General features: G+C 49.9%; 1 protein-coding gene across 3 annotated transcripts in view; it reads right to left on the bottom strand.

Annotated features, from left to right (window-relative positions):
- Positions 1-26,159, bottom strand: part of TTLL11 (tubulin tyrosine ligase like 11) — a 111,600-nt gene that overhangs the window by 69,021 nt on the left and 16,420 nt on the right. For 2 of the 3 annotated variants that reach the window (XM_032976537.2, XM_032976534.2), the window contains exons 2-6: positions 16,895-16,994; positions 12,063-12,196; positions 11,438-11,542; positions 6,054-6,239; positions 3,291-3,596 (exon numbers count right to left, since the gene is read on the bottom strand). In XM_032976537.2, coding sequence (XP_032832428.2) covers positions 3,291-3,596; positions 6,054-6,239; positions 11,438-11,542; positions 12,063-12,196; positions 16,895-16,994 — 831 coding nt within the window. The remainder of the gene's footprint in view (positions 1-3,290; positions 3,597-6,053; positions 6,240-11,437; positions 11,543-12,062; positions 12,197-16,894; positions 16,995-26,159) is intronic. The other variant, XM_032976536.2, reaches the window with a different exon arrangement.

Raw genomic sequence — 26,159 nt, 5'->3', positions numbered from 1 at the left:
CTACTGCAGCTGATGATGCTAGTGCTGCTGTTGATGATAGTGCTGCTGATCACGATGATGCTACTGCAGCTGATGATGCTACTGCAGCTGATGATGATGCTAGTGCTGCTGCTGATGCTACTGCAGCTGATGATGATGATGCTACTGCAGCTGATGATGATGATAGTGCAGCTGATGATGATGCTACTGCAGCTGATGATGCTACTGCAGCTGATGATGATGATAGTGCAGCTGATGATGATGCTAGTGCTGTTGATGATGATGCTAGTGCTGCTGATCGCGATGATGCTACTGCAGCTGATGATGATGCTACTGCAGCTGATGATGCTACTGCAGCTGATGATGATAGTGCAGCTGATGATGCTACTGCAGCTGATGATGATAGTGCTGATGATGCTACTGCAGCTGACGATGATGCTACTGCAGCTGATGATGCTAGTGCAGCTGATGATGATAGTGCTGCTGATGATGCTAGTGCAGCTGATGATGATGCTACTGCAGCTGATGATGATAGTGCTGATGATGCTACTGCAGCTGATGCTAATGCTGCTGATGACGATGATGCTAGTGCAGCTGATGATGATAGTGCTGCTGATGCTAATGCTGCTGATGATGATGCTACTGCAGCTGATGCTAATGCTGCTGATGACGATGATGCTAGTGCAGCTGATGATGCTAGTGCAGCTGATGATGATGCTAGTGCAGCTGATGATGCTACTGCAGCTGATGATGCTAGTGCAGCTGATGATGATGCTAGTGCTGCTGATGATGCTACTGCAGCTGATGATGCTGATGCAGCTGATGATGCTAGTGCTGCTGCTGATGCTAGTGCTGCTGCTGATGATGCTAGTGCTGCTGATGCTACTGCAGCTGATGATGATGCTACTGCAGCTGATGATGATGATGCTACTGCAGCTGATGATGCTAGTGCTGATGATGATGTTATTGCAACTGATGATGCTGCTAGTGCTGATGATGATGCTAGTGCAACTGATGATGATGCTAGTGCAACTGATGATGATGCTAGTGCAACTGATGATGCTAGTGCAGCTGATGATGATGCTAGTGCAGCTGATGACGATGCTAGTGCTGATGATGATGCTAGTGCAACTGGTGATGATGCTAGTGCAACTGATGATGCTAGTGCAACTGATGATGATGCTAGTGCAACTGATGATGATGCTAGTGCAACTGGTGATGATGCTAGTGCAACTGATGATGATGCTAGTGCAACTGATGATGATGCTAGTGCAACTGATGATGATGCTAGTGCAACTGATGATGATGCTAGTGCAACTGATGATGATGCTAGTGCAGCTGATGACGATGCTAGTGCAAGTGATGATGCTAGTGCAACTGATGATGCTAGTGCAACTGATGATGATGCTAGTGCAACTGATGATGATGCTAGTGCAACTGATGATGATGCTAGTGCAACTGGTGATGATGCTAGTGCAACTGATGATGATGCTAGTGCAACTGATGATGCTGCTAGTGCAACTGATGATGATGATGATGCTGGTGCAACTGATGAGGAGTCAACCGCTCGAACCACCGAGTAGCCACCAAGTTCGCTCAAATTACTCCCGAGGCGAGCGACTATTCTACTAATTCACAGCTGCAGCACCTCACTACACCACCCCCCACCCCCTCCGTGGTCAATCACGGGGCTCTCTTAACCAAAAGTTTGGGTGTTTAAAGATATCCGAGGGAATGGTGCCACGTGGTGGTGGACAGCGGGTACGGGAAACGTTTCGGTTTCAACGGCGAATGAAAACTAAGCATCGGCCGTCCTCAGCCTTTCTGCCAATACAATTGAGTTGCGCTCTTGATTTGGAAGCTTTCGTGACTGCAGCAATCCATACTCTTTGGTTCTTCCCGTAAAGTCGTCACGGAGGTGGCCTTTTACTTTATGCCTCCGTGACTTTACCGACAGAACCAAAGAGGATTCACACCATTGGAAGAACCTCCTTTTGCCAGTCGCAAAATGTGATCATTGTTTTTTTTTTGTTACACCCTTTTATCTGGCAACAAAACTGACACCTTTTTTGTATTTTACAAGGGATCATGTTTGCATTAACCACAATACCTGCAGGTCAGAATGCAAACAAAAAACAACTCTGATAATTTTGATTTAAAGCTTTCGTGACTGCAGTAATTCATATTCTTAGTTTTTTTCGGTAAAGTCACGTTGAAGGGAAACAACAAAATAATAAAATATATATAAAACAATAAAAACAATCATGCAAACCAACACACCTGAAGACGACCGTCTGAGTTATGGTCGAAACGTCGTGAGATTTTTTTTATTGTTTTATATATATTTTATTATTTTGTTGTTTCCCTTCAACGTGACTTTACCGAAAAAACTAAGAATATGAACTCTGATAATGTTCTGCATTGTCCTTGAAGTTGATTGGTCCACACCCGAGACAGCTTTTTCTTGGAGCCCAGTCTCACGTTGGTGTTGGACCAGATGACGCCAAAAGGTGCACAACTCAAAGGCAACGCACCATCAGAGTGCTGAGAGCTCGGGGTCAAAAATTAACATCATTGGAACCTCCTTTGCCAGTCGCAAAATAAGATAATTGGGTTTTTTTTACCCTTTTATCTGGCAACAAAACTGGTGTCAGTTTTGTTGCTTTGAATTTGTGTGGTGAAAGTAAAGCTAAAATAACCCGTGGGGTTCTCAATTTGCAAGAAGAGCTTGACATAGTCAAGCTTAATGAGCAAGGCTAAATAAGGGCCCTGCTTTGACATCCGTCCATGCTCTGGTCCCTTACCAGACGAAAGTGCAAGGTATATTCCTGTAGAGAGAGGTAGATCACAGAGGTGTGTGTGTGTGTGTACTGCGTGTGTGTGATGCATTTACCGTTCTATCCCTCCCCCCGTTGCCCCATTCGCTCTCCCCCACCCCACTCTACCCCACCCCACTCTCCCCCCACTCTCCTCCCGATCTCCTCCCCCACTCTCCCCCACTCTCTCTCCCCCCACTCTCCCCCACCCCCCACTCTCCCCCCGCGCTCCCCCCACCCTACTCTCTCCCCCACCCCACTCTCCCCCCACTCTCCGTCACCCACCCCACTCTCCCCCCATTCTCCCCCCACTCTCCCTCCCCCACTCTCTGTCCCCCACCCCACTCTCCCCCCGCTTTCCCCCCACTCCACTCTCTCTCCTCCCGCTCTCCCACCCCCCACTCTCCACCCGCTCTCCCCCACCCCACTCTCCCCCACCCCACCCCACCACCCACCACCACCACCACCACCACCCACCCACCACCCCCACTCGACCTGAAAGCACTCCGGCCCCCCACCGCCGCGGCCGCCGGCCCTCCTCCCCCGCCCCTCCTCGGCGTGGTGGCCGACCCGCAGGCCCGGGGCGAGCGCCAGCACGGTCTTGAGCACGAGCCCCACGAGGTCGCGCCAGAGGCGGTGCACGTCCAGGCCCCGCGCCGCCAGGCGGCCCAGCAGGCTGCCTAGGGTGCGCTTGCTACCCGTGGACGCCGAGTCGGAGTGCACAAAGCGTCCGCTGTGCACGTTCAGCGAGTAGTTGGTCAGGTGCATGTAGAGGCGGTGGAGGTTCTTGGGGTTCGGCTCCTGGGGGGAACAGGGCGAGGGGGGCGAGGGGGGGTGAGACGCACGCGCGGGGGAGAGATGTGTGGGAGAGAGATGAGAGATGTCAGATGAGAGATGAGATGAGAGATGAGAGATGTGAGATGAGAGATGCAGTATGAAGTAAGTGGTGACAAGAGGAGATAGCGGGAGAGATGAGAGAGATGCAGGATGGAGCGAGTGGTGGGCAAGGTGGAGATAGCGGGAGAGATGACAGAGAGAGATGAGAGATGCAGGATGGAGCGAGTGGTGGGCAAGGTGGAGATAGCGGGAGAGATGACAGAGAGAGATGAGAGATGCAGGATGGAGCGAGTGGTGGGCAAGGTGGAGATAGCGGGAGAGATGACAGAGAGAGATGAGAGATGCAGGATGGAGCGAGTGGTGGGCAAGGTGGAGATAGCGGGAGAGATGACAGAGAGAGATGAGAGATGCAGGATGGAGCGAGTGGTGGGCAAGGTGGAGATAGCGGGAGAGATGACAGAGAGAGATGAGAGATGCAGCATGGAGCGAGTGGTGGGCAAGGTGGAGATAGCGGGAGAGATGACAGAGAGAGATGAGAGATGCAGGATGGAGCGAGTGGTGGGCAAGGTGGAGATAGCGGGAGAGATGACAGAGAGAGATGAGAGATGCAGGATGGAGCGAGTGGTGGGCAAGGTGGAGATAGCGGGAGAGATGACAGAGAGAGATGAGAGATGCAGGATGGAGCGAGTGGTGGGGAAGGTGGAGATAGCGGGAGAGATGAGAGATGAGAGAGAGATGCAGGATGGAGCGAGTGGTGGGGAAGGTGGAGATAGCGGGAGAGATGAGAGATGCAGGATGGAGCGAGTAGTGGGGAAGGTGGAGATAGCGGGAGAGATGAGAGATGAGATGCAGGATGGAGCGAGTGGTGGGGAAGGTGGAGATAGTGGAAGAGATAAGAGAGATGTAGGTTGAAGTGAGTGGTGACAAGAGGAGATAGTGGAAGAGATAAGAGAGATGCAGGATGGAGCGAGTAGTGGCAAAGGGGAGACAGTGGGAGAGATAAGAAAGAGAGATGCAGGATGAAGCGAGTGGTGGAAGAGGAGATAGTGGGAGAGATGAGAGAGAGAGAGATGAGATGCAGGATGGAGCGAGTGGTGGGGAAGGTGGAGATAGCGGGAGAGATGAGAGAGATGCAGGATGGAGTGAGTGGTGACAAGAGGAGATAGTGGGAGAGAGATGAGAGATGCAGGATGCAGCGAGTGGTGACAAGAGGAGATAGTGGGAGAGATGAGAGAGAGAGATGCAGGATGGAGTGAGTAGTGCAAGGGGAGATAGCGAGAGAGATATGAGAGAGATGCAGGATGGAGCGAGTGGTGACAAGAGGAGATAGTGGGAGAGATGAGAGAGAGATGCAGGATGGAGCGAGTGGTGCAAGGGGAGATAGCGGGAGAGATGAGAGAGATGCAGGATGGAGCGAGTGGTGGGGAAGGTGGAGATAGTGGGAGAGATGAGAGAGATGCAGGATGAAGTGAGTGGTGACAGGAGATAGCGGGAGAGATAAGAGAGAGATGCAGGATGAAGTGAGTGGTGGGGAAGGTGGAGATAGTGGGAGAGATGAGAGAGATGCAGGATGAAGTGAGTGGTGACAGGAGATAGCGGGAGAGATAAGAGAGATGCAGGATGGAGCGAGTAGTGCAAGGGGAGATAGCGGAAGAGATGGAGGATGAAGTAAGTAGTGACAAGAGGAGATAGGGGGAGAGATGAGAGATGCAGGATGAAGTGAGTGGTGACAAGAGGAGATAGTGAGAGAGATGAGAGAGAGATGCAGGATGAAGTGAGTGGTGCAAGGGAATTGTCGGGATAGAGAGCACAGGGAATGGTGAGAATTTTGTTCCTGGATTTGGCTACTAGAGGGAGGGGGACCCAGCTGGAGGGATAGACAGAGCAGGATGATATAAAGCTGGCGACAGGGTCGGGATTGAGCCCACGACCTCCTGCGTAACAGGCGAAGTAGTTAACATCTCCTAGCCACCGTGATGATGAGAGAGACACACAAACTCCAAATATAAATCGGGCGACAGGGTCGGGATCGAACCCACGACCTCCTGCGTACCGGGCGAGGTAGATAACATCTCCTAGCCACCGTGATGATGATGAGAGGGAGAGAGACACGCAGACTCCAAATATACAGCAGCAGGCGTCAGGGGTCGGGATCGAACCCACGACCTCCTGCGTACCGGGCGAGGTAGTTAACATCTCATAGCTAACAGTGATTTGGTCCCAGGCTGATTTCGCTGTTCGCCCGCTTTCTCCGACAGCCGGTAGAACCACGAGAGAGACGGAGCGAAACGAAATGCTGCCGACGGCGATCCGGCAAGGGGGTTGTTGCCGCCGCCGCCCACCGACGGCTCCCGACCCCGCCCAGCGGCACCGCCGCAAAGCACCGCGGTCGGTGCGGGCGCCGGCAAAATCGGCCCGCACCTGGTAGACCTCGGTGCAGAAGCGACAGAGGCCCTCGCGCGACACGTACACCTCCAGCGGCTCGAGCGAGGACAGCAGCACGTAGAGGCGGATGTCGAACTTGAGCTTCTCCAGGAGGAGGGGCCTCTGCACGTACTCCTGCACGATGGTCGGCCTGCCACGCAGGCAGCCGGCTGCGTGCAGCTCCTGCGGCGGTGGTGGTGGTGGTGGTGGTGCGGAGGGTGGGGGGTGGTGAGCAGTGGTTAGCGGGCCGTTGACGCTTCGCTGCAATCGTCACCACCACAATAATCATCATCGCCGCCTTCTTCATCATCGTCGTCACCACCATCAATACCACAACCACCACATATCATCATCATCACCGCCATCGCCACAACCACCACCATCATTATCACCACCATCATCACATCTATCACCATCATCACCACCACAATCATCACCACCATCATCATATCATCATCATCACCGCCATCGCCACAACCACCACCATCATTATCACCACCACAATCATCACCACCACAATCATTACCACTGCCAAACAAAGACAAAGATCCCCAATGGAGCCTTAACAGACTGTAGGGGCAAGTGCTGTTAGCGAGCACCTATGAAGGCCGGAACAGCACACAAGGGGGTGGGGTGGCCAACACCACGCCCGGCCACCTTTGTCTCCCCAGGGGCGATGTTAACACATTCCACTGGATACTCATTTGAGGCTGAGTCGACCTAGGGGAGACCCAGGACCGGTTCAGACAATCGTCACCGATGTGACCAGTATAATTACACGATATATAATCGTCACCGATGTGACCGGTATAACTACACGATATACAATCGTCACCAATGTGACCGGTATAATTACACGATATACAATCGTCACCGATGTGACCGCTATAATTACACGATATACAATCGTCACCGATGTGACCGCTATAATTACACGATATATAATCGTCACCGATGTGACCGCTATAATTACACGATATACAATCGTCACCGATGTGACCGCTATAATTACACGATATACAATCGTCACCGATGTGACCGGTATAACTACACGATATACAATCGTCACCGATGTGACCGCTATAATTACACGATATACAATCGTCACCGATGTGACCGCTATAATTACACGATATACAATCGCCACCGATGTGACCGCTATAATTACACAATATATCATCGTCACCGATGTGACCGGTATAACTACACGATATACAATCGTCACCGTTGTGACCGCTATAATTACACGACATACAATCGTCACCGATGTGACCGGTATAATTACACGACATACAATCGTCACCGATGTGACTGGTATAATTTCACGATATACAATCGTCACCGATGTGACCGGTATAATTACACGGTATACAATTGTCACCGATGTGACCGGTATAATTACACGGTATACAATTGTCACCGATGTGACCGCTATAATTACACGATATATAATCGTCACCGATGTGACCGGTATAATTACACGATATATAATCGTCACCGATGTGACCGGTATAATTACACGATATACAATCGTCACCGATGTGACCGGTATAATTACACGATGTATAATCGTCACCGATGTGACCGCTATAATTACACGATATACAATCGTCACCGATGTGACCGCTATAATTACACGATATATAATCGTCACCGATGTGACCGCTATAATTACACGATATACAATCGTCACTGATGTGACCGGTATAATTACACGATAAATAATCGTCACCGATGTGACCGGTATAATTACAGGATATACAACCGTCACCGATGTGACCGGTATAATTACACGATATACAATCGTCACCGATGTGACCGGTATAATTACACGATATATAATCGTCACCGATGTGACCGCTATAATTACACGATATACAATCGTCACCGATGTGACTGCTATAATTACACGATATATAATCGTCACCGATGTGACCGCTATAATTACACGATATACAATCGTCACCGATGTGACCGCTATAATTACACGATACACAATCGTCACCGATGTGACCGCTATAATTACACGATATACAATCGTCACCGATGTGCCCGGTATAATTACACGATAAATAATCGTCACCAATGTGACCGCTATAATTACACGATATACAATCGTCACCGATGTGCCCGGTATAATTACACGATAAATAATCGTCACCGATGTGACCGGTATAATTACACGATATACAATCGTCACCGATGTGACCGCTATAATTACACGATATACAATCGTCACCGATGTGACCGCTATAATTACACGATATACAATCGTCACCGATGTGACCGCTATAATTACACGATATATAATCGTCACCGATGTGACCGGTATAATTACACGATATATAATCGTCACCGATGTGACCGGTATAATTACACGATATATAATCGTCACCGATGTGACCGGTATAATTACACGATATATAATCGTCACCGATGTGACCGCTATAATTACACGATATATAATCATCACCGATGTGACCGGTATAAATACACGATATATAATCGTCACCGATGTGACTGCTATAACTACACGATATACAATCGTCACCGATGTGACCGCTATAATTACACGATATATAATCGTCACCGATGTGACCGGTATAAATACACGATATATAATCGTCACCGATGTGACTGCTATAACTACACGATATACAATCGTCACCGATGTGACCGCTATAATTACACAATATATCATCGTCACCGATGTGACCGGTATAATTACACGATATACAATCGTCACCGATGTGACCGCTATAATTACACGATATATAATCGTCACCGATGTGACCGGTATAACTACACGATATACAATCGTCACCGATGTGACCGCTATAATTACACGATATATAATCGTCACCGATGTGACCGGTATAATTACACGGTATACAATCGTCACCGATGTGACCGGTATAATTACACGGTATACAATCGTCACCGATGTGACCGGTATAATTACACGATATACAATCGTCACCGATGTGACCGGTATAATTACACGATATACAATCGTCACCGATGTGACCGGTATAATTACACGATATACAATTGTCACCGATGTGACCGCTATAATTACACGATATATAATCGTCACCGATGTGCCCGGTATAATTACACGATAAATAATCGTCACCGATGTGACCGGTATAATTACACGATATACAATCGTCACCGATGTGACCGCTATAATTACACGATATATAATCGTCACCGATGTGACCGGTATAAATACACGATATATAATCGTCACCGATGTGACTGCTATAACTACACGATATACAATCGTCACCGATGTGACCGCTATAATTACACAATATATCATCGTCACCGATGTGACCGGTATAATTACACGATATACAATCGTCACCGATGTGACTGCTATAATTACACGATATATAATCGTCACCGATGTGACCGGTATAACTACACGATATACAATCGTCACCGATGTGACCGCTATAATTACACGATATATAATCGTCACCGATGTGACCGGTATAATTACACGGTATACAGTCGTCACCGATGTGACCGGTATAATTACACGATATACAATCGTCACCGATGTGACCGGTATAATTACACGGTATACAATCGTCACCGATGTGACCGGTATAATTACACGATATACAATCGTCACCGATGTGACCGGTATAATTACACGATATACAATCGTCACCGATGTGACCGGTATAATTACACGATATACAATCGTCACCGATGTGACCGCTATAATTACACGATATATCATCGTCACCGATGTGACCGCTATAATTACACGATATACAATCGTCACCGATGTGACCGGTATAATTACACGATATATCATCGTCACCGATGTGACCGCTATCATTTCACGATATACAATCGTCACCGATGTGACCGCTATAATTACACGATATACAATCGTCACCGATGTGACCGCTATAATTACACAATATACAATCGTCACCGATGTGACCGCTATAATTACACGGTATACAATCGTCACCGATGTGACCGCTATAATTACACGATATATAATCGTCACCGATGTGACCGCTATAATTACACGGTATACAATCGCCACCGATGTGACCGCTATAATTACACGATATACAATCGCCACCGATGTGACCGCTATAATTACACGGTATACAATCGTCACCGAGCTCGGGTCACCGGGTCCGTACCGCAGCGCGCTAAACGCTACCACACCACCGCTCGCCACATACAACGTACATACAACAACTGGGGAGCACACGTGTCCTGGGAGAGGTGGGAGTGACCCACACGTTACCCCAGCGTCCGCGACCTGCCGATAGGCGACCGTGGTGTGGCACGGTTACACCGCGGGGTCCAGAGGGGTGCCGGGAGGCAGGGCGACGATTCAAGAAATCTGCACGGCGGTGTGAGCTAATAATCATGATAATAATAATTTACGTTTGTTCGTAAGGCGTCTTCCGCTCATGTCTCAAGGCGCCTTGTGAGAATAAGGAGGAGAGGAAGACCACGAGAGAAGGAGAAGCCCAATAGAATAAACGGACTGAAGAAGATGAAGTGGTTTCCAGACGAGACTTGAACGTATCCACACCGTCGGATCAAAGAACGGTGACGCCACGGTGGCTATGAGATGTTGACTACCTCGCCTGGTATACAGGAGGTCGTGGGTTCGATCCCGACCCTGACGCCTGCTGCTGTATATTTGGAGTTTGCGTGTCTCTCTCTCATCATCATCACGGTGGCTAGGAGATGTTAACTACCTCGCCTGGTATACAGGAGGTCGTGGGTTCGATCCCTGACCCTGACACCTGCTGCTGCATGTTTGGAGTTTGCGTGTCTCTCTCATCATCATGGTGGCTAGGAGATGTTGACTACCTCGCCTGGTGTACAGGAGTTCGTGGGTTCGATCCCGACCCTGATGCCTGCTGCTGTATATTTGGAGTCTGCGTGTCTCTCTCTCTCTCATCATCATCACGGTGGCTAGGAGATGTTAACTACCTCGCCTGGTGTACAGGAGGTCGTGGGTTCGATCCCGACCCTGACGCCTGCTGCTGCTGCTGTATATTTGGGAGTCTGCGTGTCTCTGTCTCCCCGTGGTCGCGTGGACTTTTCTCCGGGTCCTCCGGTTTTTTCCCCTCCACATTGAGAATCGACGCCACGCATTTAAAGGGCATTTGGCTGCTGTAAATTTCCAGGCGGCGGCGATGATGATGATGATGATGAGCCGCTTTCGTTGAGCCATCGTTTGTGATGTTCAGGTCGCTTCTGAAAAACAGCTACATAGTAGCTTTGGCGGAGGGCCCTTACACTGGTCAAATAAAAAAGAACAGTTTCAAGGTTTTACGTTAACTGCGACGCTGGCAGAACGAGTGGATGAATGGACGGATGGAAGGAACCTGTGGGCTGCTGATGAGGAAGATGCCGTCGCCTTGCGAGCCACTGTCTGGCTTCACGATGAACGTCAGCTTCCGCGACGGATCCTTCTCTCGCAGCTTCTGCACCTGCGGCCGTCACAGGCGAAGACAGGTGCCGGTGAACGACGTGTCAGACGAATTCACCACCACCGGCACCACCGCTTCAACCACCACCACCACCGTAACCACCACCGCAACCACTGCCACCACCAGCACCGCCGTCACCACCAACCCCCGTCACTACCACCAACAAAACATGCAAAACATCCCTAACGAAGAATAATAATAAAAAAAATAACAGGTTAAAAGAGAACGCCGCGTACAGATGCAATCGGTGCGCGTGACTTTGCATCAGAGTGTCCACTTAGGCTTAGCGTACTTAATCGTTGCAAAGTTTTCTGAAAGCGTGCTTACGAAACTGTAAATTTAAACACTTGGCGGGCGGGCAGGACCGATGGCAAACCCCCACCGCTTTACACAAAAGGTAAAGATCCAACCCCCCCCCCCCCCGCAGTGTAGCCTCAAGCGACCGTTGGAGCAAGTGCTGTTAGCAGCGAGCGGCAGCACCCAAACCCCCACCCCCCCCAGAACACTGCCCACAACACACATCGGCCTCAAACAGTGGGAATTCTTCCGGCAGGATCCAGGAGCCGGGGTAGAAGGTGTACTCGTCAGGAAACAGCTGCTGCATGGTCCTCAATGCGCGGCTTAGGTTCACCTTCCGAACGAGCTCCGACATTCCTTCGGCGGGGGGGGGGGGGGGAGAGCAGGCAGAGAAAATAAAACGACAGCAGCGGAATTAAAACAACGATCCGGTCCGTTGTGTCCATCCCGATGACGCGGGAACAGCGGTCGTATAGGAGGAGGGGGGGAACAGGCCCGGGGTGCATGGGGTAGCATCTAAACCAGCGGTTCTTCTTCTTCTTAACCTGGGGGTGCCACGCCATCCCCTGTGGGATGCAAGACGCCCCTTTTCTGGGGGTGTGCGCGAGACGTGGCCAGATTCTTTTTCGAAGGCAAATCATCGGGGAAAAAAAAGATGAAAAAAAAATATAACAATCGGTTTTCACCCTTTCTGGCAATGAAACAGGCGGTGTTAAGATGTTCAAACAGCGAATAGAAAACCTTTAGCAAGGAATCAAGTAAATGCATTAACCACACACGGTACATGTGGTGAACATGCACACAAAACACGCTCCGATAACAATACATGATGCATTGTCTTTGTGCTGTTCGCATTTCGGCGTTCTCTGGTCTGACACTGGCGGCGAGACTAGGAACGTAAGGAAGGCCGCTGCCTCTGGTGTAGGCCAATGCAGTGTTTGTTTGCACGTTCACCACAATTAGTGTGTGTGTGTGTGGTTAATGCAGGAACTTGATTCCTTGCAAAAAGGTGAATCTATTTTGGCGTTGGCACATCTGACGACAACTCCTACATCATTGGACCTCCTTTGACCTTCTGGCGTCATCTGCTCGAGCACCAATTGGGTCGAGGCTCAAAAGAAAGCCGTCCCTTGGTGTGGACCAATCAGTTTCAAGGACAATGCATCATATTCTTAGCTCTTTCGGTAAAGTCACGTTGAAGGGAAACAATAAGATAATAAAATATATATAAAACAATAAAAAATTGTTTCATATATATTTTATTGTTTCCCTTCAACGTGACTTTACCGAAAGGGCTAAGAATATGAATTACTGCAGTCACGAGAGCTTTAAATCAAAATGCATCATATTATCGTGGTGCGTGCTTTTTATTTGCAGACACGAATCCTCGTAAAAAGGTTTCATTTTTGTTGCGTGAGAAAAACAAGGGGAAAATCCCCTATTATTATTATAACACAGCTCCTGTTTTACCTGCCAGTAGAGGGGTAAGACCTATTCCTACGTACTCTCTCACTTGATTTGAAGCTTTCGTGACTGCAGGAATCCATACCCTCCCTCTCTCTCTCTGGGTTCTGTCGGCAAAGTCGTCACGTAGGTAGCGGATGGATGCTTGTGTTGCGACCGAAACGTCGTATCTCCTTTTCGCGGCAAAACCTCGGATTTGCGGAGCAATAACTCGTCCCGGAAACGTGTTTGTAATCCGAAGCACTCGCATATCAAAGCACAACGTATATGTCAGCTGTGATCACGTGACGCTCGGCAGTACAAAGCGCCTGCACGTGCTACTACTCGTATTGCAAGACCCTCGCTCGTTTATCAAATTAATATTTATTTAACATTTTTTTTTGCTCGTCTTGCAAAACACTCGCAGACAAAGTTACTCGCAATCCAAGCTTTTACTGTACATTAAACTAAACTAGTTTTTTACATTTATTTTATTTTATCGGATAAGGGCGCCCCCCCCCCCCCCCCCCCCACTGAGCTGTGTAGTTATTTTTCAGGAGCGACCTGGCCATCGCGTATGATCGCAGCTCAATGAAGCGAGCTCACCACCATCATCACAAATCTGGCTGTCGCCTGATGAAGCTGGTTGTGGTTACTGGCGAAACGTGCTCCTTGGTTCTTTCGGGAAAAGTCACGTAGGTATAAAATAAAATAAATTAAATCACGACGTTTCGATTGCAACACAAGCAATCATCATCAGGTGGGAAAACCACAGCAAGAATTATAATTTTTTTTTGCTGAAGTGGGGGGAAAAAACAAGACGAATTAATATTTATTTTAAAAAAATTTGCTCGTCTTGCAAAACACTCGAAGACAACGTGACTCGCAACCCAAGGGTTTTACTGTACAGAGTTTAGCCCTTTTTTGTTCATAATTGTGATGTCACAGACACCAAGTCAGGACTGATAATAGGCTTTTCCCCTTTTGTCTGGCAAACAGCCGCGTTAAGCTGTTAAAACACCAATAATTATTCGCGATTTTTTTTTTGCTCGCCTTGCAAAAAAAACACTCGCGGACAAAGCGACTCGCAATCCACGGGTTTCGCTACGCCCTCTTTGCTATCCACGTGACTTCGCCGAAAGAGCCAGGGAGAATACCCTCGCTCGCCCGCTCGCGGAGAGCGAGCGGGCGAGCCGGCGAGCGGGGCCAGTGGCCGCGCCTCGACACTCCGCTGCACGGTTTAACGCTGGAAGGGCGCCCTGACGCGGCTCTGCGAGATCCGCTTCCGCGGGACTTTCTCGCCAACCAGCCCCGGGGGGGGGGGGGAGGGGGGGGGGTTGCAACCACCGCCCCCTAAAGGAGGTGCGAGTGGGTTGACCATCTCAGGGGGGACGCGACGCTGTCGTTCCCAACGCGGTCTTCCCTAGTCGGGGGGAGGGGGGCGGCCAATTTGACGTTTCCTCTTGAATTTCGAACGCGCGCGACAACGCTCCCCGTACGGCAGTGCGGGGGGGGGGGGGGAGGGGGGAAGAGGGGGGGGAGGAGGGGGCAAAGCTCGGGCAAGGAAAAGTCTGGGCAACACGCAACTCCGACCCGGACAATATCACACAAAACTCAAAGATAACGATCCCCCGTGTAGCCTTAACAGACTGTAGGGGCAAGTGCTGTTAGCGAGTAGCACCTATGAAGGCCGGAACGGTACACGAGGGGGTGGGTGGCCAGCACCACGCCCGGCCGCCTTTGTCTCGAACCCGGGTCACAGCGTAGCGCTAACCACTACACCACCGCTCCCCACACCTACACACACCTACACACACCTACATACACACACCTACAGACAACAACAACAACCGCCATTCGCCACTAAGTGGCGGTAACGTCACCACGACGCTTGTGCCAGGCCAAGCGCACCTTGAGGCCACGTGGAGTGTCGAACGCCCGCTGGCAGGAGGTCACGGGGCAGACCCAGGTGCCACGGGTCGACTGACTGAGATGAGTGGCTGATGCACCACCTGTGCCCCCTACTGTGCTAACCTGCTGTGTTTTAGCCACCCGGCGCTCCGCGCGTTGTTGTGAGCGTCGCTCCTCCGCCCTCCGTTGTTGTTGGAGGGCGACTGCCTCCAACTGCTCAGTAGCGTCCTTCACGAGCCTCCTCCACAGAGGCCGATCTTGACACCGCTGGTACCAGTCATCGGCAAGTCCACTCAGCTCCACGTCCTCCTGTACCACATCACTCCATCTCTTCTCTAGCCCGTGCCATGCCCGTTTAGCCCCCTCAATCCGGCCGAACAAAAGCTGTTTCGGCATGCGGTGGCTGGGCATGCGGGCTACATGACCCAGCCATCGCAGCCTTGCCCGCCGGAGGAGCTCACCGATGGGACCTTGCCCAGATCTTTCAAGGATTTGTGAGCTTCTCACACAATCCAGTCTGGTTAAACCCAGGATTGATCGTAGGCAGGCCAGCCTAAATGTTTCTAACCGGCGAAGATGTTCCATTAGGGGGGTCCATGTTTCGCAAGTGTAGAGAAGGGAGGGAATGACCGTGGCTGAGAAGACCTGCAGCTTAGTGCGGAGCGACAGACCAGGTAGCTTCCACACAGCGTTACACAACCGATGAAAATATATTGCCGCTCGACTGATTCGGAGTGAGACCTCTGCTGTTAAACTGGAGCCGGTCATAAGCACACTGCCCAGGTATGGGGAACTCTCCACTCTTTCCACAACTGCCCCATCACCGATTGGGAGTTGTGGGGGTGGAGTGTCCGATGGTACAAAATACCCAGGCAGGTGCTTAGTTTTGGTGGGGCTGATGGTAAGGCCCCACCTCTTAGTGGCACGCTCCAGTTTCAGCAGCAGCGTCTCCAACTCCTCCTCTGAATGAGCGGATATTACCAAATCATCGGCATAAATAATGTGGTTGACCAGTAGGGAGCCATCCCTTGACCGCACCCAGGCATCGATCAGCCTCCCATTATATCTGTACCATATGGAGATTCCCCCGGTACAGCTATTGAAGGCTTCACGAACTACGTGGTCGAAATAGATGTTAAATAATGTGGGAGCCAGAGGACATCCCTGTCGCACCCCAAGGTGTACAGGGAATGGCTCTGACTAAACCTACACACACACACACCTACACACACACCTACACACACCTACACACAAGACAAAGATCCCCCATATAGCCTTAACAGACTGTAGGGGCAAGTGCTGTTAGCGAGCACCTATGAAGGCCAGAACGGTACACGAGGGGGTGGGTGGCCAGCACCACGCCCGACCGCCTTTGTCTCCCTAGTGGCAATGTTTACACACCGCACCAGGTACTCATTTGAGGCTGAGTCGACCTAGGGGAGGCCCGGGACCGGTTCAGATAATCGTCACTGGTGTTGGCCGTGAGCGGGAATCGAACCCGGGTTGCCAGGTTCATAGCGCAGCGCTAACCGCTACACTATCGCTCCCCACCTACACACACACCCACCTACACACACACCTACACACACACCTACACACACACACCTACACACACACACTTACACACACACCTACACACCCACACTCGGGAGATGAGTAACAGTTACGTCCACGCGGCGTTTTGTTGTTGTTGTTGTTTACCCGGGAATTTGTTGACAATGCCAGAGCAGACGTTTTCCGAGTCGTGGAATGACGTCCCATGCCAGTAAATATCGCAGGGCTGTCTCCGGCCAAACGGATACTGCAAAAGGCGACGACATCACGGATGAATTAGAAAAGAAAACCACCGCTTGAGAGAAGTCCGTCAAAAACACCGCGGCCTTGAAGCTTGGAGAGCTGAATGGAGTTCTCTTCACAGTAAATTTTACTGTAAAGACTTCTTCACAGTAAATTTTACTGTAAAGACTTCTTCACAGTAAATTTTTACCGTAAAGAGCTCTTCACGGTCATTTTGCTGTGCCAGTTACACCTCACGACGGAAGCTTGCGTTGCCTCCGAAACGTCTTGATTTGATTAACTTTATTTTTTTTTATTTTACCTACGTGACTTTACGGAAGGAACCAAAGAGTAAGGTTTTTTTTGGGTTAGATTTTTTTCTTTGGTTACAACTAGCATCATTAGGCGCACTTGCCTGATGATGCTAGTTGTGGATTTGCTCTCCAACGCATCAGTGTCCTGTACGAGTAACGAATAGGCATGTTCTGTTTACCTCACAAACCTTAGTGATTGGCTGTGTGAGGTAGTGCCGGGTGATAACGACATATTGATATTCATGCATTCTAACCCAAAAAACAAAAACCTGTATTATGAAGCGGCTTATCGTCGTGCGGACATTTACAGCAGCCAAATACGTTCAAACGCACGAATCTAAATGTGAAGGGACAAACTGGAGGACCCCGGAGAAAAATCCACGTGGACACGGGGAGAACGTGCAACCTCAGGGTCGGGATCGAACCCAGGACCTCCTGTGTATAAGGCGAGGTAGTTAACATCTCGACACCGCGGTGCCCTAGTCGACTGCAATGGCCGTTTAGTCTCTTCCACCACTGTGTTCCGGCAATATCGCATAATGCAGGACACAGCGACTCACTCATTCGCACACTCACTCACCAACTCACCCACTCACCCACTCATTCACTCACTCACTCCTCCTCTCACTCACTCACGCCCCCTTTCACTCACTCACCCATTCACTCACTCACCAACTCACCCACTCACTCCCCCTCTCACTCACTCAGCCACTCATTCACTCACTCACCCACTCACTCACTCCCCCTCTCACTCACTCACTCACTCCCCCTCTCACTCACTCAGCCACTCACTCACACCCCCTCTCGCTCACTCACTCACTCCCCCTCTCACTCACTCATCCACTCACTCCCCCTCTCACTCACACAGCCACTCACTCGCTCATCCACTCACTTGCTCCCCCTCTCACTCACTCACTCACCCCCCCCTCTCATTCACTCACTTACCCACTCACTCACCCACCGACTCACTCACCCACCCACCCACCCACTCACTCACCCACCCACTCACTCACTCACCCACCCACCCATTCACTCCCCCTATCACTCACCCATTCACTCACTCCCTCTCTCACTCACTCAGCCACTCACTCCCCCTCTCACTCACTCACCCCCCCTCTCATTCACTCACTCACCCACCAACTCACTCACTCACCCACCCACTCACCCACCCACTCACCCACCCACCCACTCACTCACCCACCCACCCACCCACTCACCCACCCAACCACTCACTCACTCACCCACCCACCCACTCACTCACCCACCCACTCACTCACTCACCCACCCACCCACTCACCCACTCACTCACCCATTCACTCACTCCCCCTCTCACTCACTCACCCACCCACTCACTCTCTCACCCACTCACTCTCTCACCCACTCACTCACTCACCCACTCACTCACTCACTCCCCCTCTCACTCACCCACTCACTCACACACTCACCCACCCACTCACTCCCCCTCTCATTCACTCAGTCACCCACTCACTCCCCCTCTCACTCACTCAGCCACTCACTCCCTCTCTCAGTCACCCACCCACTCACTTATTCACTCCCTTAGCTACTCACTCACTCCCCCTCTCACTCACCAACCCACTCACTCACTCACCCACTCACTCACCCACCCACCCATTCACTCCCTCAGCTACTCACCCACTCCCCCTCTCACTCAGCCACTCACCCACCCACTCACTCACTCCCCCTCTCACTCACTCACACCCCCTCTCACTCACCCACCCACTCACCCATCCACTCACTCACTCACCCACCCACTCACTCACTCCCCTCTCACTCACTCACCCACCCATTCACTCATTCAGCTACTCACCCACTCCCCTTCTCACCCACTCACTCACTCATCCACCCACCCACCCACTCACCCACCCACTCACTCCACCTATCACTCACTCACCCACCCACCCATTCACTCACTCAGCTACTCACCCACTCCCCCCTCACTCACTCACCCATCCACTCACTCACCCACTCACTCACTCACCCCCCCTCTCACTCACCCATTCACCCACCCTCTCACTCACTCATCTATTCACTCCCCATCTCACTCACCTACTCCCCCTCTCACTCACTCCCTCACTCACCCACCCACTAACTCACCCCCCCTCTCACTCACTCATTCACCCACTCACTCACTCCCCCTCTCACTCCCCCTCTTACTCACCCACCCACTCCCCCTCTCACTCACTCCCTCTCACTCACCCACCCACCCACTCACTCCCCCTCTCACTCACCCACCCACTCACTCACTCCCCCTCTCACTCACCCATTCACCCACCCACCCACTCACGCACTCCCCCTCTCACTCACCCATTCACCCACCCACTCACCCACTCACGCACTCCCCCTCTCACTCAGCCACTCACCCACCCACCCACTCACTCCCCCTCTCACTCACCCATTCACCCACCCACTCACCCACTCACTCACTCCCCCTCTCACTCACCCATTCACCCACTCACTCACTCCCCCTCTCACTCACCCATTCACTCACCCACCCACCCACTCACTCACTCCCCCTCTCCCCCTCTCACTCACTCAGCCACTCGCTCGCTCACCGCACCGCCCCACTTTGAAATTCCCGTCCATCGTCTCTCTTTCTCCAAGTTCCCATCATCTTGCTCATCGATCACAACTTCAAAAAGTGACGTTTGGTTGCTGCCCGCTCGACCTTTTTGGCGCATTTTGGGGCCTGTTAATAAAAATAATACCACCCCCCCCCCACTCCCGAATTTAATTGCCAAGAGTTCATACCGACCGTGTTGCAGACACCACAGCCTCCTGTATTCCTGGGGGGGGGGGTCTACAATGAGCAAGACGGCACAGCAACAATCCGGTATCCATGGCGTCAATTTTCGAGCACACGGAGAACTTGGCTCGCAATTATCCATGCGTCACGGGATTACACGCAGGCCCGCCCGTCCGTCCGCCGTTCGGTTTTGAATTGAAATCTGGCCCCTGCAAAATGCTAGGGTTTGCCAAGATACCACTTTGCACGACACCATTAGGGAAAGCCGTTCACGGTGGTTGTGTAACAGGAAGAATGGTGGCCTTGCTCATCTGGAGGTCACCGGTTCGCGTCGGTCTCCCGGCACGGCAGCTGAAACAATGCTGCGAGTTCCAATTGGCAATCCAAACTATAAACTATCGAACTATTCAATTTTGACTTAAAGCTTTCGTGACTGCAGGGATTCATATTCTTGGTTGTTTCGGTAAAGTCACCGCGTAGAAGAGAAACAATAAAGTAATAAAAATATAAAACAATAAAATTCTCACGACGTTTCGACTGCAACACAAGCAGCAATCATCATCAGGTGTGAAAACCACAACAAGAAAATTTGAAAATAGTGGCGTTTTTTTTTTTAAACCGCCACACCTGATGATGATTGCTTGTGTTGCAGTCGAAACGTCGCGAGAATTTTATTATTTCATACATTGTTTTAATTATTACTTTATTGTTTCTCTTCTACGTGACTTTACCGAAAGAACCGAGAATATGAACTATTGATGTGAAGCTTTCGTGACTGCAGGAATCCACACTCTTTGCTTCTTTCGGTAAAGTCACGTAAGGTAGGTAGAAAAATAAAATAAATCACGACGTTTCGGGGAGCAACACAAGCGTCCGCCGTCCGGTGGGAAAAGCGTGGCCCTGCTGCTGATGACGGCACCGCTTGCGTTGTGCCCGAAACGTCGTGATTTCTTTCATTCCAAGCCTCCGTGACTTTACAGAAAGAACCAAAGGAGCATTGAACTATTGTCGAGGTTCTTTTAAGCTATGCAACTCTTTATCAGAAGCGAAGCCGGCCATCACAAATGATAGCGGCGGCTTTCCGGCGCGTGGAAGTGGCATAGCTGCCAAATGCTCCAAACGCACGCTGATTCTAACTGTGGAGGGACGTGGTGTTGTAGAGTGGTCAACGTGGCGAACGTCATTATTTTTGTTAAACAAATATTTAATTCCCTGACGAAAGAATGCACGAAAATATGCAAACCAAAGTGTCATTTAAATTCACAACAAACACCAGCGACCCATTACATCCATCGCAGAGGCTTTCGGGTTAAACCGCGCGAATATATAAATGTTGTGTCGTTAAACCCGCCACCACCCGACACAGCCAATCAGCGAGGCTGTGTCACGTGAACAGAACGTGGCCAATTCCTTACTCTCCAACACACCGCTGTGCTGTACGCTTTAAACTATTGTCATTGTAGTGCGTATTTAATGTGGCGCTGCACTCCGATGTTGTAGGAGAAAACATTTATTAAAAAGTCTATTTCATTAAGTAGAACGTGTTGTCTATATTTACGTATTGAAGTTGCGCATTTTGATGTGACGTCACAATTCTCAACCCCCCCCCCTCCTCGTCACACATCGTCACAAATGTCTGACCCCCCCCCCAACCCAGGTGCGTGACGTCATTTATGGACGGCCTCTAAACAAAACATGCCAAATGAGTTACTAGTTGAGCACACGGCTGTGTTTGAGAGTAAACCCACAACATTTACAACAGCCACATTTTGTCACCTGATGATTGATGCTGATTGTAATTACTTGCAAAAACGTCGGACTCGATTTGTAAATGTCGTGCGTTTACTCTCCAACCCACACGGTGTGCTCAACTAGTAACGAATTGGCACGTTCTGTTTACGTGACACTGACTGGCCGTGTCGGGTGGTGGAGGGTTTAACGACACATTTACACTCGCGCGATCTGACCCAACAACCTCCATTGTGGAGATTCGTGTTCAGCAGCAGAATCCCGTTGATGGTCTGCATGTGAGCACTGGCTGGAGAGAACCCTTTCCAAGTCCGACTTTCTCACGAGATCGCAGGGCTGACCGAGACGTATGGCTTCTGGGGAAGCCTTCATCCAGCAGCCGATAGACTCTGGCTACTGCACGATGATGGTGTTGGTGTTGATGATGATGATGATTATGAAAAAAGTACAAGGGCCATTTACAGAGGCATCTTAAAATCTACTTTCGCTGCACATACTCTGATCAAAGCCCATGGGTTTTAGCGGTGAAAGTGCTCAGAGAAAGGCCCTTCAAATGAAGATTGATCAACAAAAATCACCTTTGCTCTGTTATGGACAATATTGGTCGCGAAAGCCCGACTACTGCTCAGTGCTAACGGCCCATTAAATGAGCGCTCTGCAAACTCTAAGGAGGCCAACCGATTACATCTCCCAGCGTGAAACTCAAAACGACGGTGCCGGTTGGCTTCAATCGTACACACCATCCTCTGTCCACCAGAGGATGGTGTGTACGATTGATCGCGCGTGGTGGGGGTAAAGTGTAGGTAGGGCCGCCCCCCCCCCCGCCTCATCCGAGGTCTCTTGCCAGCGTGGAAGGGTAGGCAAAAGCACCCTCTGGAAGGGGATCTATCTCTCTCTCTCTCTCCCTCTCTCGTGCTCCCTTCGAGTGGAGGTGTCGTGGAACTTCTGTCGTAGCGGACATTGGCGAAAAAAGAGCTTCACAGCTCATCCGATTCATAGTTTCATAGTTTTATATATTTGGTATAGCCCCTGTGAGCCATTCGGCTCTTGAATCGGGTGCAACCGCAACAAACAAAAAAACAAAAACACGAACAAGAAAAACATCTTAAAGTGACTATGTGTTGACTGTGCAAAACAGAAAATCCAGGAAAAAAAAACAGCAAAATATTCCTGAAATAGCACCGTACACCAACGCTGTGTGCAAAAATCCCAGCAAAGGATGCAAGTCAAACAACAACAACAACAACCACAAGACAACTAAGATTAAGGCCATCAGTCTAACTCCGTACTACAATAAACAAAAACATGGCCAAACCAAAAAAAAACGTTTTCGAAATCACCAAAAATAACGCCATAAATGCAATGTAACAGTGATCGTGGGGACAGTGACCGAATTTTTAACAATAAACTACATTAAAAAAAAACCATATGCAACACCAAACCCTAGAGCCACGGGCTGGCTGCACGAGCCACTCCACAAACAACAGCAGCATCGGTCGGGAGTGCCACAGTTTCCAACGCACCTTTAAGATCAGCACGCTAAATACAAATAATACAGTTAATACTTTGCGGCGGAAACATTCCTCCCGCGGGATAAAAAAAAAACAAACACTCCGATTCTGAACAACACGTCGCGATAGGGCGGTAACCCTGTCTGTCTCGTACGCCGTAGGGTGTGAAACGTTGAGATGTTTCCGTGGCGGGGGCGGGGGGGTGCACGCAGCGAATAATTGCACGCTTTCACGCGGGCCCATTATCGCAAAAATTTTGCGGGGCATTACCATCGCCGGCGTTCCATCCTCGATCGCGGCTTAGGGATGATGGGGAGCCGGGGGAGAGTGTCCCAAGATACAACAACAGTGGGCGGGTGGTGGGAATTGTAATTTAGCAATTATTTCAAACGTCAGCTTAAACTGACAATTTTCCTGTTAACACTTTCCATACCGAGGTCGTGAGCGTTAATGCAATAAACCATCTGTCTTGTCTATCTGGCCTGTAACTGGGGGTAATTCTCCTGAAGATTATCCAATTACGTAGACCCCGGCGCCGGCCCAGGACACGCTGCTAGCGGGACGATGTCGCTCGGCTGTATAGTAGTATAGTGTATAGTGTAGTAGTGTATAGTGTAGTGTAGTAGTGTATAGTGTAGTAGTGTATAGTGTAGTAGTGTATAGTGTAGTGTATAGTGTAGTAGTGTATAGTGTAGTGTATAGTGTAGTAGTGTATAGTGTAATAGTGTATAGTGTAATAGTGTATAGTGTAGTAGTGTATAGTGTAGTGCATAGTGTAATAGTGTATAGTGTAGTGCATAGTGTAATAGTGTAGTAGTGTGTAGTGTATAGTAGTGTATAGTGTAGTAGTATATAGTGTAGAAGTGTACAGTGTAGTAGTATATAGTGTAGTAGTGTATAGTGGAGTAGTGTATAATGTAGTGTATAGTAGTATATAGTGTAGTAGTGTATAGTGTAGCACTGTAATAGTGTAGTAGTGTATAGTGTAGTGTATAGTAGTGTATAGTGTAGTAGTATATAGTGTTGTATAGTGTAGTAGTGTATAGTGTATAGTAGTGTATAGTATAGTAGTGTATAGTGTAGTAGTATATAATGTAGTGTATAGTGTAGTGTAGTAGTGTATAGTGTAGTAGTGTATAGTGTAGTAGTATATAGTGTATAGTAGTGTAGTAGGGAGGAGTGGACCGCCACTACTCAACACGCTGCTGACGCCGCGACCCTCACCAGGACAAGTGGACTGAGAAACGAACGAACTTCAAACACAAAGTTGCACCGCTACGGAGGGCTCGCTCTGAAGGAAACTGTCCAAATCCATCAAGGGCCAGCCTGCCCAAGACAAGGAGGCAAATCGTACACCTCAGCATCCCAGCTCGGCTTTGCTGTGTGTAGTTAAACCCCCGGGTGGTGTACGGGATCATTCGATTCCCAACAGGGAATTGAACTCAGACCTTGAAGGTGTGTGTGTGTGTGGCGTGGTGGTTAGCGCTACGCTGCGCTACGAACCCGGCGGCCCGAGTTCGATTCTCGCTCACGGCCAACACCAGCGATGATTATCTGAACCAATCACGGGCCTCCCCCTAGGTCGACTCAGCCTCAAAGTGTTACCTGGTGCGGTGTGTGGTAAACATCGCGACCGGGGGAGACAAAGGCGGCCGGGCGTGGTGTTGGCCACCCACCCCCTCGTGTGACGTGCCGGCCTTCAAAGGTGCTCGCGAACAGAACTTGCCCCAACAGTCTTGTCAGGCTATACGGGGGATCTTTGTCTTTGTATGCTACAACAACAGCACCACTTAGCTGCGTCGATTTAATTTTTTTTTAAGTTTTGTTAAATACTAATGTCCAGAGGTGCCCCATAAACTCAGAGGTCAGAGGGCATAGCCGGCACCGCAGACAGCCTGGGTTTGAATCTCAGTTTCAGCCGCTGCCTGTGATTGAAGCGGGTTTCCAAGTGTAGCGAGTTGATGGTCTAAGCTCGGTCACCAGTGGACTCGCATAGAGACCCGTACACTCGCATAGAGACCCGTAGACTTACGGAGAGACCCATACTCACATACAGTGAGGGAAAAAAGTATTTAATCCCCTGCTGATTTTGTACGTTTGCCCATTGGCAAATAAATGATCAGTCTATAATTTTAATGGGAGGTTTATTAGAACAATGAGAGACAGAATAACAACAACAAAATCCAGAAAAACGCATGTCAAAAATGTTATAAATTGATTTGCATTTTAATGAGGGAAATAAGTATTTGACCCCTCTGCAAAACATGACTTAGTACTTGGTGGCAAAACCCTTGTTGGCAATCACAGAGGTCAGACGTTTCTTGTAGTTGGCCACCAGGTTTGCACACATCTCAGGAGGGATTTTGTCCCACTCCTCTTTGCACATCTTCTCCAAGTCATTAAGGTTTCGAGGCTGACGTTTGGCAACTCGAACCTTCAGCTCCCTCCACAGATTTTCTATGGGATTAAGGTCTGGAGACTGGCTAGGCAACTCCAGGACCTTAATGTGCTTTTTCTTGAGCCACTCCTTTGTTGCCTTGGCCGTGTGTTTTGGGTCATTGTCATGCTGGAATACCCATCCACGACCCATTTTCAATGCCCTGGCTGAGGGAAGGAGGTTCTCACCCAAGATTTGACGGTACATGGCCCCGTCCATCGTCCCTTTGATGCGGTGAAGTTGTCCTGTCCTCTTAGCAGAAAAACACCCCCAAAGCATAATGTTTCCACCTCCATGTTTGACGGTGGGGATGGTGTTCTTGGGGTCATAGGCAGCATTCCTCCTCCTCCAAACACGGCGACTTGAGTTGATGCCAAAGAGCTCCATTTTGGTCTCATCTGACCACAACACTTTC

This window comes from Petromyzon marinus, chromosome 59 (assembly GCF_048934315.1).
Source record: "Petromyzon marinus isolate PM22_M1 ecotype Great Lakes invasive population chromosome 59, UKy_Petmar_22M1.pri1.0, whole genome shotgun sequence".
NCBI classification, from domain to species: Eukaryota; Metazoa; Chordata; class Hyperoartia; order Petromyzontiformes; family Petromyzontidae; genus Petromyzon; species Petromyzon marinus.
The sequence above is the reverse complement of the archived record's forward strand: the minus strand, read 5'-3'. Positions and strand labels throughout refer to the sequence as shown.